Here is a 19162-nt window from a genome sequence, read left to right as displayed (position 1 = left end):
AATTCAGATGCCAAAATACGAGTTAAAATATTCAGATACACATCCGGGATACAAAGGATGAGCAATCAATTAATTCGGATTTTCTGTATTACATTAAATGTTGCATTCAGTCGCCGCTAGATGGCAGAACATGAACACAACTCCCATACTGTGGAAAAACTACACGTTTAGCTTCCTTCTCTATGTTTAAAGTGTCTCAAAAATCTGAAAGGCCCATTGTAGACACAATATAACAGACTATTGATATCCTGAATATGAAGAAATTTTACTGTTTAATTTTTATATAATTGCCCTATAAACATAGTTCATATTTCCACATATTCTGTCATATCTCATGCTATGTTCACAGGGCCATTACAAAAAAAAATCCCAAAATTCTGTGCTACATATTCAAAGATGGTAATATTTCAAAGTCTGATGAGACAGATTTGCTTCCATAGGATTCACACCATGTGGTGCACACCAAACAAGCGGAGGGGGACTGCCCAGGCTGGTGGGACTCTGTCTGTTTCTAAATGAGTTCTGCTGTGGTTTGTTTAAAGTATCAACACAATATATGAATCGAAGGCATCAAAACAAACCTACACTAAGAGCACAGAGTGTGTCAAACAGCAGCGGACCTTCGTTGGTTTGTGCAGAGGAGGAATTTCTGGTACTGTTTTGACTCCTTCGTCCATTTCACCATCCCCTTGGTGTGTTTCCAGTTGAATGCCACCAGGTATAGATTATGCCCAGCTTGGAGAAATGTTCTGACCTCAAACTTGCAAGGTGTCAATTGTTGTACTTCCAATGTATAATTTTCTTGTTTGGTCCAAACAACGGAAACCAGACTGTAACTATAAACACACCCTAAAAGACTTGCCACTTATAGTGGTGGGTGCAAAGCCACAAGCGAGTTTTCCATCTGCCAAGATTTTGCAAATTATTAAAATGCGCAAAAAAACCCTGATACCAAACCGGAAAGTCACACAAACACCCAGATATCCCAAAAAGAGTTTTACGCTCGGACGAGGTGGTAAAGTTTGTCTGTGGCTAAAGCGCGAAGGCAAAAAAGAACGATGGAAATGTGTTTTTCAGATAAACGATGAGGTTTCAGCTGGTTCGTACCTACTCTGCATATGGCATAGCGCCCCCCAAAGCCCTGGACTGACCCTGCGGCCACAGGCTTTTAACAGACTCCCCCCAATTCCTCATCTCTCCTTTCCATACTTTAGAACCCCTCTGTTCTCACACCAGCGCCACCTGAGGGTCTTATTTTAGAGCGCGTGGAGTATTGTACTCATACAGCACTGAGCAAATTTCAGAGACCACACAGCGTTTATTTACTGTCCTCTAAAAACATTAAGAACAAGGTCATTTATTATTATTTTTTTTAGATATTAAGTGGGTTTTTGATATTAAACGACTGTAAATAATTATAGTTATCAAAGCAAAAACCCACTCGGATCTTTCCCCTCTTTCTCGTTTTGATCATGGAGCCCACGTCCTCTAGAGTTTATTCATAAAAGTGCAGTGGATGGACTTTATTGGTGTTAAATTTGCAAACGTTTTGGATGGAAACCCAGCTACAGTGTATGTTGTTGATACCACACTTTTGTGCTTTAATCTCTCAGGGTGCCATTGGAGCGAGACAATTCAGAGGAGTTTCTGAAGCGAGAAGCTCGTGCAGCACAACTGGCTGAAGAAATTGAGGCCAGTGCTTCCTATAAAGCCCGCGTAGCCCTTGAGAATGATGAACGTTCAGAAGAGGAGAAATACACCGCTGTAATGAGGGATCAACACGCCCTCAACAGGTGAAAAGTCTAATTGCAAGCCTTCTGTGGCAACACACACATCTCCTTTTACACACACTGTTGTACGGTAGTTGCACAAGTCATCCACCGAGTGACATAACCGTTATAAACCCGACTGAAATCATTTCTTAACCTTATAACAAACATTGTGAATTGCACCCACCTGCATCTGTGGTACACACTTTAACCAAAGTCACTTCTGTCACGTATGGTCTCTTGGCTTATTGCATTATCCTCAACCAAGCTGTCCCCAACAGGGAGAATAAGTACATTCCCCCTGGTCAGAGGAACAGAGAAGCAGGACTGCCGTGGGGAACAGGACGGCAGAACTCTCCCAGACTGCAGTGTAGCCCTGGGCTGAACACACCTAGAGCTGGGCCTCATGACTACAACACTGGTGTGGATCAACGTGTCGTCAATGGAGGTAGTTAAAATTAAATATGACTTTAATATGCAGCTTATTTCAAAGGAAATGGTAGGCTTTTAAAATGGCAGGAAAAGAATAAATGGCCTAAAGGAGCTACACCTTTAAAAGACCCTGTTTGAGTGTGAAATCCAGCAGCTACACGACAAGCTCTCTGCCTCTACACGTTAGGCAAGGTTAGCCTTCAAAAAGAATTCCACTCTGCTTAGATAAGCATTGGAAAGCTTTCGTTATACCTTCATTGAGAACTATTCTACTCGTGTTCTATTCTACTCGGCCCTCGTGTTCTGTTCCTTCCCATGAACCCGTTAACATGTATCTGTTTGTACAGTAGTGATTCGAACATTGGCCCGGATGCTGTCTAGCAAAGATTAATCTCGTCTGTTCATTGACCATTGCCTCGCTGATCATTTTTCAAAGATGTTTCTGCCTTTGACAGGTTAATCTTTGTACTCTGCTTTCAATGTGGACTTTCTTATTTCTGTGCATTCCTGACTTCAAATTCAGTTAATGTCTTTCTCTGTTCTGATCTCGTCTGGCTTGTGTGCTCAGTGGTCAAAGTATTCCGCTCTGTCTCTGTTTGTTTTTATTCATCTGTGGTTATCTAGACCTCCACCGGTCAGATATTATATTTTTGTGTTTGCTCTTGTTAGTATTTGAGCCAAAAATAATTTTCCATAGTCTACATGGCGTTTTTATATCAGATTGGAAACTAATTTTATTAAAGAGCTATTCCAGAAGATAAGTGCCCTTTTTATTTTTTTGCCACAGCCTCTTGAGATACTGTGTACTGTGCAAAAGCTTTAGGCGCCTGATTTAAAAAGCTATATATCTGAGCAGTAAGGGTTTTTTTTTTTTTTGCTCAGAAATAAACAAGAAAAAGAAAACACCTAGTATTAAGATAAAATAATAGCATTATTCCAGTCAGTGTGATTGAATGTGTTGCTTTAACCCTTTCCACATCTCTCCCCATGACAGTCCAGTTTAATTTGAGGTTATCATTCAGTCCCTAGTTTTTGTATTTTGCTTTTGTATTTCCACTTGGCCTCTACTGCTCCTATAAACACTCCAAGTGTGGGGAAAAAAACCCATCCATCTGTTTTCTGTGAGTTACTTAAAGATTTCGGTGTCAGGAACCGTATGCTTCTATGAGCTGTTGGATGGTTCCCTTATTGTGATGTCACAATGAGGAAATTTGCATAAAACCACCCTGGCACCACCCCTCACATGCCTAAACATGGGATGTGTGGGGTGTGGCCAGCAACATCTTATTTGCATAAAAGAGATAAAGCCCTTAAACAGCTCATTCTGAAAGGGACTGAGACTGGCAAAAATAGAACTAGTGAGATGTCTTTATGTGAGAGTTACTTTGTGCAAAGAACTTCATGAACATGTTTTGTGGCTCATAGACATATTCTAAATTGTTTAAGAGGTATAATATGTTCCCATTAAAAATGTAATTACAATAAAAGCAATATATACAAAAACAAATACAGTATTCTTTTGTTAAAAAAATAGTTTTACTTTTTATATTTACAAAAACAGGCTGTATGTATTGTAATGATGTAGAATTTCATACAAGCACAACTGGATAAATATTTTTATTATTATATTAAACATGTAAATCTTTGATGATGATGATGATGATGATTATTATTATTATTACTATTATTTTATAGTAATTATTATCTTTGAATAGACTTTTGCACAGTATTACATTTTCCTGAAAGGTCATGCATCTTTTCTGCTTTTATAGTTTTAACTGGTTAACTAGCTGTTTACTGGACAGTTGTTGAATGCTGTAACAAGTGAAAGGATAGACTTCTTCACTCTTCCTCTCTAGCAAACAAAAAGGGCTGTTTGCCCTAATTTCAAAGCTTTTGGCTGCAGCTATCAGAATGAGGAACTGAACGTCAGGTTTATCACCCAAGCTGGCTTCTTGTCCTTTTTTGTCCATTTTGTGACTCCTGTTCTTTGACTCGTTCTCCGCTCTGTCCCTCGCATCTCTACACTTGTCATTTCTGTTGTTATGCTCCATTTTTCTCATTTATGTTTTCCCTTCAATTTCTATCAGGTTCCCATCCTTGGCCCTCTCGCTGCCCATCTCCTTCCTCTCGTCCTCCCTCCCGATACCAGTCAGGCCCCACCTCCCTCCCTCCCCGGGCAGCCACGCCCACCCGGCCGCCATCCAGACCCCCATCCAGGCCCTCGCGGCCCCCTTCTCACCCCTCTGCCCACGGCTCTGTGGCTCCCCACTCCACTCTGCCCAAACGCCTGTCCTCGGAAGGTACCGGAAAAAAAGCTGGAGTGGGCAGCCATGTGTTTGGCTTTGGCATGGGATGCACTGCTTTGTTTTCACTTATTGTGGAGAAAACTGACACTAACTAACGGGTGTAGGTTTTGTGTGTGTGTGTGTGTTTGCTCATAACATCTCAGTCTGCCCCTTCTGAATGTTACTATGCTTACTCACTCACTCACTCACTTCTTCACTCATGTATTCCTCTGTTTTAATGTGTGTTTCTGTCACCATTATTAAAAATGAATCGTGAATCTCGAGTGCATTCCCTTCATTTCCTGCACAGATTTAGTCTGACAGTGGTCTAATATGGAGCCATGTCTCTGGCCATCACATGTTTGAAGCTGCAGGGGCAGTTCAGTTAAAGGCGGTATGTTTTAGAGGGAGCAGAAATTGCAAATAATCTTGAGTCTTGATCGTTATTAGTGCTGATGTATTAGAGGTTGTAGCAAAGCTGGACATGGCATAAAAACAAGGAAGTGTTCAGTTTTGAGGACTTTTTTTGTTGCAGGCTTTTCCCCGTCCTGTAAAAGAACTTGTTCGTTATTGATGCTCTTTAGCTCGGTCTCAGTCAGTGCCTCACAGAATTCAAGGAACCGAATGTGACTGAGGGCTCTAGAAAAGGATGAATATTTACTTAATTGACAAAGCAGAATTTGTTCAAAATATTTTTATTTAAAGGAACACTATGTAATAATTTTACATTAAAATTACAGTTTCAACATCATTGTGATTCTCCACTGACCTGCATTAGGGAGTCTCTGTTGTTGCTACTCTTGGATCAGCACTGCAGAAACTGCACTATGTAACTTTTGGAGGAGGGTAGGAAACCACCTCCTTCCTCCCAGTTGATTTTAATAAGGTACTATAAAAATTAATTACACTAGGGGAGCCCCAGGAGGTATTAAAAACCAATCTTACCTATTATTACTTTAAAGGGAACATATGAAAAGATCCCTTGTTCAGGGTGTGTGCACATTTAAATGTGTAAATCTGGAGCCTTCCAATCCACACACTGTGAAACAAGACCACCCAGTAGTTTTGTTGTGGGCTGGCTGAGTCAGAACAAGGGATAAAGCAAGCCGTTCTGATTCTGCTCTCCTTCTTATGTAAGTAAAGTGCAGATACTTTTGCCCCGCCCCCTCATCTGAGTCTGTCCAATCAGAGCGCTGGACCCCGTGTTAATGTGAGCACAATGATGTGGTTAAACACAGCAAAACGGACGCAACGAGTGGAGAACGGAGAAGAAAGAGAAACAAGTGAAAAAGGCTAAGAACCAGAGCTTCTGCTCCTTGCTCCTCACTGCTGTGCACTCGGGGTCGGGGTGAACAGCGAGCGAGTCATCGTCCGTACTGAACAGGGATGTTTAGACGAGGAGAACACTGCTGTGGGGTTTGATCCATGTGTTGTTTTGAACAAAGCAGGACACAAATATTTCATTAAGACCCAGAACTGTGTTTCCTTGTGGAAAAGGGGGAGAATAGATCTCTGTTGTTGAATTTGTTTTGTGCTGCTTTATATTATATTAGAATTACAGTTTAGTTCTGCGTTACTTCTGTTATGATTGTCTACTTCTATATGGCTTTATTCTTGCATATTTTGTAGAATTTTGCCATGGTCCTTTGGTTCCTGCTATCTCTGTAAGCTGTAAGTTTTATTATTATATCATTTTTATTTATATTTGCTACTACCACCTGGGTTTAACTTGACGCTATTGTTTGTACATTGACAGTTTTGAGGGCTTTGTCACCTGCGCACAAAGAACTGCACTGGTTTTTATTGACACAACATGGCTGCACATTGGTGAATGTTGTTGTGTTTTTTTTTTTTTTTTGTTTTTTTTAACAACTGCCCTGTCCCTCACTGTTGGTTTTTTTTTTTTTTTTTTTAGCAGGTCCTCCAAGAATGTCTCCAAAGTCCCAGCGGACCCCCAGGACACACAGAGTGCCCCCCTGCCGAGGCAGTGGACCTCCTGGAGCAGACTTCATGTCTCAGGGTGCAGCCGGGGAGATTTCAACTCCTCCTCCTGCCCGTAGCAGTCCCTCTGGGGGCACCTGGTCCTCAGTGGTCAGTGGAGGTAAGCTGTGTTTCCAGTATCTTACTTAATGATTGCAGGATGTGCTATTGCAGATGACATCGCATAACATTCCCTCAAACTGTGCTGGGATCCTCTTTGTTGCATTTCCTGCTCATACTCTCCATTCAAACAGATGGGTTGACCCCCAGGTTGAGTTTCACAACATTCAAAACACTGTGGTGCTCCTCCTGGTACACTCTGTTCTCACTTAGCACCCAGGCATACATCACACCAAAGAGCAGAAATTCCAACAACACATTTTAATAATCTCTTTAAGAATGTGTCGTATTGTTTTGAAGAATTTCTAGACTTTGTGGCTAGGCCTTGTTTTCACTACTAGTTTGAAGTCATTATTTTGCAACATTTGGACAAAAGCTTGATGCTGTAATTCTGTAATTGATTGTTTTTCAAAAGAAATGACACTTTCTCAAAAAATACCACACACAAGGTCTGCCCCAAGTCCTCAGTAGGCAGCTGTTTAAAGGCTAAGCACCACTTAATGGACCTCCATGAATATTCCACATTATTGTAGTTACTGACAGATATAAGTATGAATTAAAATGAAAATAGCAGCTCAATTTGCTTTAAAACTGACAATTTTATTAAATTGACGGAAAAACCAGAGCTCTCTACGGAAATTCTCGAACGCGACCGTGACGTCACTGGTGGACAACAGCTGAACAACGCCGCGGTAAAACACTGTTATGACTGACTGTTATGACAGTATCTAGCTAGCTAAATAACCAACATTATTCATGACAATAGCCTAGCAATAAGCTAAACTCAAATTTAGAGGCACCGTTATTCTTGTAAATGTGATCGAAGTCGAACTCGAATTCATCCGACACTATAAACCTCCGTAATGCAGCTACGTAGCCGAGTATAATCTGAGCCACCGAGTTTAGCAAGTCAAGCTAACGTTAACTAACACCAACTAAAACAGGCGAAGTGAGTGTCCTTACTCTGTTTACCTCCATGTTACAGAGGCTCTTGAACACCTTTCGTTGGTGTCCTTACATGCCCATATTGTTGGAAAAGCACCAGTGAAATGAGCTACAGATAACGGAGTGAGCGGATGGTCCTTTCCAAAGTGCCCGTTTAAAGTGGACAAATTTAGTCCATTTTCTGGATATTTTGGGATCTTTGGGCCATTTGTGCACAGATGTCCCACTGTACATTGAATGATTGCAGCCAAAAACAACACACCTTTTCATCATTTTGCATTAAATTAAGTGCAGCTTCTAGATTTGTTGTCCACCATCTACGTCACAGGCAAGACGCCTATTAGAGTTTCCCAACACCGTTGGGGGGGACCAACGGTCTTTTAAACCTTATTCCTTCAATTAGTAAGAAATAACATGTTTTCTGACGATCAATAAACACAAGTTAGGAACTCAAACTCCACTGTATTTATTTCTTTGACACTTTCATAGAGCTGCTGCTTAGCGTTTAAGCTCAGCAGCTAGTGTCACCTCTGTGTTTCAGTGCGGTTGGATCTAATCTTTTTCATTTTTATCACGATTTAAGTGGGTTTTGCTCTGGGATAAGAGGGAAATAGATGGAAGCTGTGCTTGTGTTGTATTATGGGATTGCCTTCTCGGCTGAGGAATGGTTCGATGCTGCCTTGTGATTCTGCGAGATTTGGGTATCTCAGGAGGCAGCATAATGAAGTATCTAAGAATTGGAACAGCCTCTGTGTTGGGGGTGCACACACTCTGATCTAAAATGATCTCTATGTAGACAGCTCAGTAGGTTTTGGGACAGACCTATAGTCTATAAGTTTATGTTGCATTTTCACTGGTAGATGCCTCTCAACTATGGAATATTTACATTATCCTGCCAAGTGCTGGGCGATATGAGCGCAAATCAATACCACGATTAATTGTACATTTTACCACAATTACGATTAATGAACGATTATTTTGTTGTTGTATTTGTGACCCTCATAGTTCAGTATTTTTTCTAATGTTGCTGGGAGCTTGTTCCTCTTTTGTTTTCTGAGCACTGTTTATATTTGGTGTGTGTTTGTGCTTTGGTTTATTCTCAGCGTTTACATTTGACCTTTTTGACTTTTTGTTCAGTGTCGTCTTAATTATAGTCAAAACACAGCACCTCCAAACCACAGATGCTGTGTTTCTCTTTGGTACGATCTGCTCGAGTCACTCAGTCAGCCATGGAGTTTAGGTTCCTTCCATGTGGTATAGAGGGGCAGAATCACGTGACTACAGCTTGGTAGAATGGGACAGTACATGAACACACAGTGGGGACATAACTGAATAAATATAATCGATATAGACAAGTTTATGTCAATTAGAATTTCTGAATGTCGATTAATTTTTGAATAAGCCCAGCCCTAATCCTGCTTTTAGAGAAGCTCATACCACTCATGAATCATGAGGTCTTTCCAGATTAGTCTGGGTGCAATATATAAATTATATAACATTTTAAGTTTAAGTTTCCTTAAAGGGAACATATGAAGAAAAAAAATGTTTAGTGCATGTGCACATTATTTTGTGTATCTGCAGCCTGCCAACCCACCCACTGTGAAATAAGACCACCTAAACATGTATTTGTGGGCTGCATAATTTAGAAAGCAGGGCATAAAATAATGATTTCTGATTTTGCAACGCTTCTTAAATCACATGCAGACACTTTAGAGATCACGCATTACTTATACAAGAGTGGAGAAATAGATCCAAACAAAAATGAAAGCAGGGAAGGAAGAGAACTGGGCGAAAAGAATTAAAACAAGCGCTTCTTTGTGCCTTCCTTGATGCCCCTACTGCTGCTGCTTGCTTGGGTGAGCTGGCACTGTTGTTTGAATACTGACCTTTGCAAGGGTCTGGGTTGTGTTCCCAACGACGTTTCTGTGTACGATATTTGTGGAGAAATGACAAAAGAGTTTTGCTTTGGCTTTCTCTCTCTCTCTCCACAGCACACAGACCACGTTCTCCTAGGCAGAGCAGTATGGGGGCAGTACCTTCTGGCCCCTCTTCCTTGTCTTCCCCACAGGCCGGCACAGTGCCCGTCGACTCTGTGGCCACACCCATATCACCTACTACAGCAAGCCCTGCACCTAACCTGGCTGCAACACCTTTAGCGGAAGGTAGGGGCCTCTTTTGAAGTGTGCTTAATGCAGAGTCAGTCAGTTTTCTGTGTCAGAAAAGTCAGAGCTAAATTTGTTTAGTGTGTACTCAGCTTAAAGGGTTTGTTTTCTTTTATTCTGTCTCTCTTTGTAGCAAAAGAGTCCAGGATACAAGAGACAAGGCAGAATTCACCCTCTGCTAACAAGGAGAATGTAAAGCCTGTGGAATCTTCCTCGGGCATCAGTAGGCCTGGGAGTAAAGGTGTGTCCTGTTAAAATTTTCAAAGTCCTGCATGAAATACAGAAGACCTGTGAAAAAAACCCTGGTCATTAATGTTCTCTGTAGTCATATACTCTGATTTCTTATTCGTATTAAGACCTAGATTTAAGAAGTACTATAAAGAGAGCTGGATTTTAATTCAGAAAACAGATTTACACTTACTCTGAATTCTTTCGGTTTTCTCACTCTGCGTATGCCTAGAAATGTAATCAAATACAGTGTTGATTCGTTTTCTTGCTCCAACAAGTCCTTCCTACGAACGTGCGCCCAGGGTTCCTGTCTGTAATGAAGGACAACATATGCTGCATCCAAAAAACCAAGATCCGTATTTGCTGTTATAATGGGTCCATATTTACATATATCAATGCCAAAGTGTGCGAAATCTAATAGTTTTCTCTTGATTTTTACGTTCTCTTTTGTAGGACCTCCCAGTATGGCTCCAGACCACAGAAAACAAATAGATAATTTAAAGCAATTTAGTGTAGATTTTAGGGTAAGTCTTTTTTTTTCTTTTATTATTATGTTTGTGACTAATAATGTAAGAAAGATCCGTTTTAAACTGTAAATCTTTAATCAGTTGCAGTCCAGCGCTAATCCAGACACGGTCTTTGAGACTATGGTCACCAAGCCTCGTCGGGACCCTGGAGAGAAACCAAAGGAGCAGCAGCCCACCGACAAGAGCACAACAGACTCAGCAGGACCCAAAGTTTGCTTAGAAACTTCCAGCAGCGATGACGTGTCAGCGGCTGTGGTTGGCACCCCTGCCGGGAACAAGCCTAGCGCCCCTTCTCCGTCTCCCTCTTCCTCAGCGATTGGCACCGTGTCTGAGCAGAAACGAGGGCCAGACGTGACCTCTCAGGGGGTCCAGACTTCATCTCCTGCTGTCACTGCTTCTGCAAAATCAGACAAGGATGACAAAGAGGAGAAGAAAGACCCTGTACCGGAGTAAGTAATGAGCCATAGATGTTTCTGCCTATCGGCCACTAGGGCACAAGTGGGAACTGACCTGAGCGTTGAGTCTCAGGGCTCAGTCTCAGGGCCAGTTTGACGGATGGCGTATTTTTTTTTATTTCAGGGACTCGTTTTTTTTCTTAAACTAGGGCCCTGTTTCTTCTACACTACAGGGATGAACTCAGGATTTCTCAGTGGTGCTATTGTCCTTCTGTGACCAGGGATCCATGACAGTACAGTTGGCTGTTGTCTAAATGGCTGGATAAATGGCATTGTTTGTTCTGTGCCATGTTTCTGAGAAGGATCTCAAGTCTGCCCCGGGGTCTGCTGGTTATTTTTGGATGGTTTGCCCTGGAATGTGAACTAGCTCCAATTTTATGATCCTTTTTTTTCAGTGTAAATTGAGCCCTATTTTTCTTATCATTTTATCTCAACACCAGAAACCATGCAGCCATAGCACCTGAACCTGCAGATGTACTAAGTGGAAGTGGTGTTGGTGTTGCCAGCAGGGGGCGCTATCTCTGTGGTCTGTGTGAAAGCTATTTCCTCACGCGCAGTAACAGGAAACACTGTATTGAACAAATGAAGCTGTCTTTTTAATCTGAGGTCCTAAAAGTTCCTGGGGCATTTTCCTGGACAAAGTCAGGGTGTTGGCCCAAAGTACTGGCTGCACGTGCCACTGTGGTCAGGTCCCGTCCAGTCATCGTCCTCATTTTCAAAGAAATTCTATAGTGTTTCTCTCATTTAATTAAATTTACATTGTACGAGAGGCACATGCACCTGAACATTTTTACCTAAAGTATTTTCCTTTCCACCTTAAATGGTGCACCTACTTCAATGTGGATGTTACTACTTCTTTTGAACCATTTAAGGTGGAATTTAGTCCATCTGAAGTGTGTAGAGATCACGTCTTCATGTCCATGACCCAGGGAACCCAAAAATAACAGTGTCAACAATAACAGCAGCAAGTTGTAATTCCATGTACCTGCGTCTCCTCTGTAAGGTGAGTCAAGTGTTTGGGGGCATTGTGTGGTTCATTTGAGCAGGAGGTTGGAGTGGTGTAGTGCATTATCCTCGGTTCTTTAGAGTGTGACACACATCTTTTTGCAGTTTCCACACAAACGTGACGTGGCAGCTGTTTAAGTCGGCAGTGCTCTAACAGACCTCTGTCGTCATGAGGGAGATTATTGAGATGCTGTAGTTGGAGAGTGATTGTGTAACGGCTTGTTCCTGCCCACCGCACGTGACCAGTGTTTACTTCCCTTAGCAGCTAGCGACGCCACAGGGTTTCATTGCAATGGATTCTAGTCTTCCTGTTTTTATTGCGATTTCAATTATTTTTGCTCTGGGAGAAGAGTGAAATAGATGGGAGTTGTGCTTGCATTGAATCATGGGATTGCCTTTGCGGCTGACGAACGGTTTGATGCTGCCTTAAAATTTGCCCAGATTAAGATCTTATTGGGCAGCGTAATGAGCTATCTAAGAATGAGCTATCTATCTATCTTATGACAGCCTGTGTGTTGTAGACTGCTCACTAGGTTTTGGGACAGACCCGTAGTGTACACAAGACGTAATGTCCCAAAGAATGTAAAGTGCTTTAACTGTCTACAACAGTGATATACAAGTGTAAATTTTTTATTCATCCAGTCATTCACTTTGTTTTGTTTTTATTATTTTACACAGGAGTGTTAGAAAATCAACCCTTAATCCCAATGCCAAGGAGTTCAACCCCAGAGCTATTGCCACCCCAGTGAGTATATAAATTATAAAATGATGGAGTACTTGGGCCACACAAAAAAGCATAGTTTTTCCATTGTAGTTTCAGTCCTAACTTAAACACTGTCATAAGCATTTGTAGAGGTTTAGTACCAACACATACTATTTAGTGCATTTTTTTCACATCAGCAGGAAATGGTCTTTTCCCAATATTTAAAAAATGTTTGTGTCAGAATAAACCGTTTAAAGCCACTGTCCACTCGTTTTAAATTATATAAAATGTATGATGGTATGCGCAGAGGGATTAGAATTTACACGTCTTGTTGTTTTAATATTAATTTATGTAATAATAATGTTTAATAGTGATTAAAAGCTGCAAAAGTCAGAGTCTGCTGCTCTTAGATGTGTGTGAGTCAAATCGTAAGCAATGTGAGTGTCAGTAGCAAAGAATCGCCTCAGAAAATCAAAACCCTGAACTGGCCTGGTTTTGGACGCCCCCGGCAGCAGACGGGAGCTGAGAGCTGACAGCTGTAGTCTGTACCCACCTTGAGAGGTGGACTGAGAGGTTTGAATGGTGCCGGTGGTAAGTTTGGGGGACTGCGGCTCGTTCCTTCTGCTGTTGTTATAATGGCATCCAGATTCAGGAGTTTTACTGTTGAAGAGACTTCTAAAATAATTCATTACAACTATCTCCTGAGAAACTCCTCTCACAACACGGCTTTAGAGGCTGAATCTGCTTATGGCCGTGTCTTTATGGTGGTGATTTACGTAAATATATTGTTAACACTGGTTGGTACTTTGGCAGCACCAACATCACGTCAGCCAAGTTTAAACCCACCCACTAAAATCCAACAGAAGAAAACTTTACTTCTGTGCCACTTCAGAGCACATTTATCAAAAAATGTACAAGAAATTATTAGAAGAAAAGTGTGAAAACAAGTGGACGGTGGCTTTAAAACATCTTTGTCTTTATAAAAGCAAATAAAATTACAAGAAGAGCAGTAAACCTAAGTTCATATAATCATTTTGTCTACATTTCGTCTTCACTTTCGAATGAATAAGTTAAATGACTTCTCCTTCGACTTTCAAGTTCAGTGTTACATTAAGACCACATCGTTCTTGAGAATGCTTTAAATTAGTGGTTTCCAGACTTTTTCTGCGGTGCCTCCCTTTTGAAGACAAGAATTTGTTTTGATCCCGACCACCCCTCCACTCACACACACGTACATATATTTGATTCCAATGTCCACTATTTATACAAAACTGGACCTTAAACAAAGTGACAAATCACCTTTTAATTGACATGTTGTATGTTTTTGTATTGTGTATTAAAGTTTTCATTAATTATGTAATAATATGTATCTCCCACCTTGAGGGAACCACTTCTTTAGACTTAGTGTTCCAAAGGCAGATGATAAAAGTCATGTAGTAACCCAGGGATCACTTCCTGGGTGCTCTGTTACAATATTTAAAAGTGCAAATGAAGAATTGAAGGAAAGAAACTGAGTGTGTCAAGTAATCCAGCGTTATTTTCTGACTGGTTCTGAACCAGCCCAAACCTGCAACAACTCCCACTCTGCCGCGGCCTCAGGCTCAACCTAGCCCCTCCATCGTGGTGCAACAGCCCCCTGCCGTGTACGGCCAGCCTATGTGCTTCCCACAGATGTACCCTCTGACCCCGGTCAGCCCTGGAGTACAGGTGAGCAGAACCCATAATTCCACTCTCCTACATCCACACCTCATCTCCATGACTTTCCATCGTTACCACCTTCGTTCTAAGTGTGCTGACCATCTCTTGTTAACACCGTCCTGTTTCTCGAGCCGTTACTAATATTTCAGTTCACATCAGAGGTAGGTTGTGACTTGTTATATATTTACACAAGTTTGTACTCAAGTAGAGCATTGAGGGGTTTGAATTTTTTAAATATAAATACAAAAGAGTAAAGAAATCTAACTTTGTAGTTGCATGTGGTCAAGGTTATTTTTGTGGCATCGTTCATATACTGCATTTATTCAAAGTGCTTTATAAACGAGAAGGTACAGACAGGTGTGGGAGATAAAAATATTAAGTCATATAAACGTAAATATAAGTAAAAGTGATTCAAACAGCGGTTCTCAAACTTTAGACCAAGTACCACCCATCAGTCTTAGTCTTGCTTTGGCATGGATTACACAATCATTTTAAGATTCAGGGTTGCGGTGGGTCCAGAGCCTACCCAATATCACTGTGCCCAAGGCAGAAATACACCCTGTTTTAAACACCATTATACATTTATGAGGTCATATACAGTTTTGGGGAAATAAGCATTTTGATACAAATAAAAAGAGGTACATTTAATATGCGCTTTAATAGACTATAGGTGAAAACAGTGTGGCGCTTAGAGTAGGTCACAGCAGCTCTCTGCACTTGTATCAGTCGGTGAAGGAGGCGTGGAGTTGTAGTTTTAGGGCGTTAATGATGTGAAGATCGGCCATGTTGATGTACTTAAGTGTTCTCTCTATTTTTGCCTCTAGATTTAGTCGTTCTGGGCTGAGGAGTACGTCGCTGGGTTGGTCTTGGTTTGATTTTCTTGTTTTCACTTTGCCCTTTTTGCAGTAAAGTCCTAATCACTCACGTCTGTCTCTAGCCTTTGCTAGGATTCAGTAAGAAGCTGAAACTGGGCTTTCTTTAGACGGATTTCACAAACGCTGGGAGATCGCGTTCCCTCCCTGGAAATAAGAAGCGGGGGAACGCTGCAGCAGCCCTTCTCTTACAGACTGAACTACTGTAGCCCGTGTTGTATTTATTTATTTTTAAACACAGTTTTTATTAAAGCTTAATTATAAAAACCTTGAAACATTATGTAGTTTACACGTGAACATTTTCAGTTATTAAATAATTCTTTAATTAATTACAATTTCTTTCGAGGTCATCTGGCTTCCCACCACTCACTGCTTCACACCACAGTTTGAGAACCACTGCAGTAAAACATTCCTGGGATCTGATGCCGCAGAAAGGCAGAAAATCTACAGTTAAAATGCTGTAACAGAACAGACAATAAACTAGATAATAAAATATTAAAGAACTGCAAAATGTAAATTGCCTTAACACAATAAAAAGTGTAACTTTTTTAAACTGAGCTCAAACGAACATTTTCAGTGTGGATTTAAAAGTATCTGCACTGGTGCTCTACTGATGATCTAATGATCTCCATCAACTGGTTCCATTTAAGAGCAGCTATAGTATAGTAGCAGCTAAATGCTGTTTCTCCATGTCACTAGTCACTAATATCTTATGTGATTTTGTGTAGTTAGTGTCCTGCTCTGTGCCTGGTCATTGCTAACATTACACGGGTTTTATAGCGTTTTGTTTTAGACCAAATTTATCCAAAAGAGAAGAACAGAGTGGTTCGATTTTCACTTCCTGTTCTTCTAGATGCTGGATTACTGCACTGAATCTTATTCGTCACTTTAGCTTTCTCAAACTGCTACTTTTGAGCTTCCACACACACTGATTTCAAAGTAGATTTACTTTTACTAGGAGTTTATTTTAAACTCAGTAACAGTACTTTCATTTTGGTAATGATTTAAGCCTCTCTCCCACCTCTATTGGATATCATACATCATGTTTCTGTTTGTTACTACATCCCTTTTTTTCTGCTGTGTGTAACCATTTGTTCTCAGGAGTTTTGTAATTATTTTGTGACCATTGCTTTGCTGAACACTACATGCATTTCTCATGTCTCCTGAATTCACACTTGTTAATTTCTTGCATAGCTAAAATGAATTGCATGTACTCCCAGTGCATGACCGAGATTACATGATCGTTTAAATGAAAGATGACGAGACTAGTACCTGCTGTAAATTGCATGTGTCTGGAGGTGCTTTACGCAATTAGACCCCTTTTTATTTTATTTCAAAAATTTCAGTAAAATTGGTGACTTGGGCAATTACTTTTTTTGTCTTTAATTTTGAGTTTGAAAATGTTGTCAAAGCACTGTTTTGAATTCACTGCAGCGTTTCTTAGGGCAGATTGCTCATTATTTCTTTTTGTTGAGTTTCCAGTCAAGGGATAGCCTAGTGATTTCAACAGTAGCTTTGGGTGGTTTAGCATTAGACAAGTCAGTAGCATACGATGATCAAACTAAAGACTGGTTCTTTTTTTCTTTTCCTTCTTTCCTCTCTCTCTCTCCATTAGAAAAGCATTATCTGGAAGGTTTGTGCAATTCTAAACTTCTTCCTTTGTCCCTGTTGATCTTGTAAGAGTTGATTGCCTGCTTAAGTAGTGCCCAGCCAATGTTGAATTTTGTCCTTTTCCTACCGTAATGTCTTTCTCTTGTTTGTATTTATTGATATCACTAATAAATAACTAATGTTGTATGGCTTTTTTAGCTTAGGTTATCATCCTTAAACATATGATTTTTAAAATGGGCACTTTTTATTTATAATTTAAGTTTTACTTATGAAGTAAAATTTCTTTGCAATTTATTTTCTTAGTTTTCCCTAGGAATTTTTTTAGTTTAAATGGTTGACCAAAGTTGAGTCTGAAACTGATACTGTACCTGTGTATTTACCTGTAGGCTTTTCCTTATGTAGAGTTTAAGATCATCTTATGGTCCCTGTGAACATGGGACATTTCAAAGTTTGTGTTTCACTGTTTAAAAGTGAAATATTCCATTTTAAAATGACTTTCTCGGTTGTCTGTGTTTTATTAAACATTGTGCAAATGGAAAATGTACAGAGGATTAATGTTAAATGAATTTTGAATGTGGGTTTAATCTGGCACCACAACAGAAAAACAAATAAGGAGTTAACACAGTGAGCACAGTGGGTGGTTGTGGAGGTTTCTTTCATTAATAGCGCGAGTTGCAGGACAACAAAGATGGGAAGTGCTTTAGGATCAGTTGCACCTCCCAAACGGACCAAAAAAAAAGTAAAGAAATCATCCCAAAACGGGACAAGGTTGACGCACACAATATCCTACTGTTCTAAAAGCCTGGATATTGAAGGATTTGAGGATGATTATGAGTTGAATCCTTCACACAGCCCTGTACGAAGAGGCGAGGTTGAATTCCGAGCTGTTTTAACTTGTGTTCCTCATCCCTCAGACTCCTGCTATGTACGTTCAGGTTCCTCAAATGCCTATGACCCAGTCCAAGTCCTACAGACCAGGTAAAGGTGAGAGGGCTGCAGCTGTTTTTAAGCATGGTGCTTGCATATGTGTGTGTGCAAGAGTGTTACTTACCTGTATTTTCTCAAACACCACATGCAAATATTAGGTGTACAAATACGTTTTACAGCATATTTGTGTAAGGTATAATTGTAATTCATAATTCAACATTCCCCTGCTCTTTTGCCATTTTATGGTGACAGATGTGTAGCAGTAAAAATGACAACTGTTATTTTATTCAACAAAAAAATTACTACTAAATGTTAAGTCGATGGAAAATGATGAGCGTGGAGAATTTATTAGTCACTTTATTCATTATGAGCTCCATCAGGAAAAAGCTATGTTCTGTTCTTGGGGATAATATTTAGACCATTAACAGATAATTATTTTGATGTTACTGAACGTGTGTATTAATACTTCGTTTCATTCATTTATTTATAATGAAATCACAATTTCCATTTTAATATTTTAATACAAGAGTTACCGCAAAGTCCCAAAACTGCCAATGGGAGTTGTTTGAATTCATTCATTGTCTGTAACCCTTATCCAGTTCTGGGTCTCGGTGGGTCCAGAGCCTGCTTGGAATTATTGGGCGCAAGGCGGCAAAACACCCTGGAGGGGGTGCCAGTCCTTCACAGGGCAACACAGACACACACACTCGCAACACTCACACCTACGGACACTTTTTGAGTTGCCAATCCACCTACCAACGTGTGTTTTTGGACTGTGGGAGGAAACCAGAGCACCCGGAGGAAACCCACGCAGACACAGGGAGAACACACCACACTCCTCACAGATGGTCACCCAGAGGAAATCCACGTGGACACAAGGAGCGGGAATCAAACCCACAACCTCCAGGCCCCTGGAGCTGTGTGACTGCGACATCTACCTGCTGCGTCACCGTGCTGCCCTATTTGTTTGTAGACTTGCTACAGTAATAGACTCTGCTGTTTTCAGAAGTCTTTTGACTAGAATATGGAACATTTGTTGTGAGGATTTGTTGGCAATCCATCACAAGAGCACTAGTGGGATCAGGTAATGATGTTGGATGATTAGGTTTGAATCAGGAATGCTACTCCCACTCATCCCAGAGCTCCATCACTCCAGAGAATACAGTTTCACTGCTCCACAGCCCAGTGCAGGGGACCTCTAGTCTCATGTGCAGGTGCTCCAGTGTGTATAAAGTCACAATGCCTGATACCACAGTGTCCTGTTTTGTTTCAGATATTAGTTGTGCAAAGAACTTCTAAAACGTTTTTGTGTAATGTATATAATAGTTATAAAAATTATCCCAAGAACAAAAATTGATGCTTTTGCAGCTCTTTTTCGTAACAAAAACAGTGACCAGTAAAATCTCTTCGCTTGCCGTTTTCAAACTGCTTAATGTTTAG

At 40.6% G+C, this 19162-nt stretch overlaps 1 protein-coding gene across 5 annotated transcripts in view; it reads left to right on the top strand.

The window, feature by feature from the left end:
* LOC136676841 (ataxin-2-like) overlaps positions 1-19162 on the top strand; it is a 36228-nt gene that overhangs the window by 11403 nt on the left and 5663 nt on the right. Inside the window, exons 8-19 of one of the 5 annotated variants that reach the window (XM_066654097.1) lie at positions 1614-1793; positions 2051-2217; positions 4292-4504; positions 6405-6590; positions 9526-9696; positions 9830-9937; positions 10378-10448; positions 10533-10900; positions 12590-12656; positions 14175-14321; positions 16800-16817; positions 17710-17773. In XM_066654097.1, coding sequence (XP_066510194.1) covers positions 1614-1793; positions 2051-2217; positions 4292-4504; positions 6405-6590; positions 9526-9696; positions 9830-9937; positions 10378-10448; positions 10533-10900; positions 12590-12656; positions 14175-14321; positions 16800-16817; positions 17710-17773 — 1760 coding nt within the window. Of the gene's footprint in view, positions 1-1613; positions 1794-2050; positions 2218-4291; positions 4505-6404; positions 6591-9525; positions 9697-9829; positions 9938-10377; positions 10449-10532; positions 10901-12589; positions 12657-14174; positions 14322-16799; positions 16818-17709; positions 17780-19162 lie in introns of all 5 variants that reach the window. The other 4 variants (XM_066654096.1, XM_066654099.1, XM_066654098.1 and 1 more) reach the window with 4 other exon arrangements.

The sequence above is a fragment of the Hoplias malabaricus genome, chromosome X2 (genome assembly GCF_029633855.1).
Source record: "Hoplias malabaricus isolate fHopMal1 chromosome X2, fHopMal1.hap1, whole genome shotgun sequence".
Classification (NCBI taxonomy): Eukaryota; Metazoa; Chordata; class Actinopteri; order Characiformes; family Erythrinidae; genus Hoplias; species Hoplias malabaricus.
The sequence above is the reverse complement of the archived record's forward strand: the minus strand, read 5'-3'. Positions and strand labels throughout refer to the sequence as shown.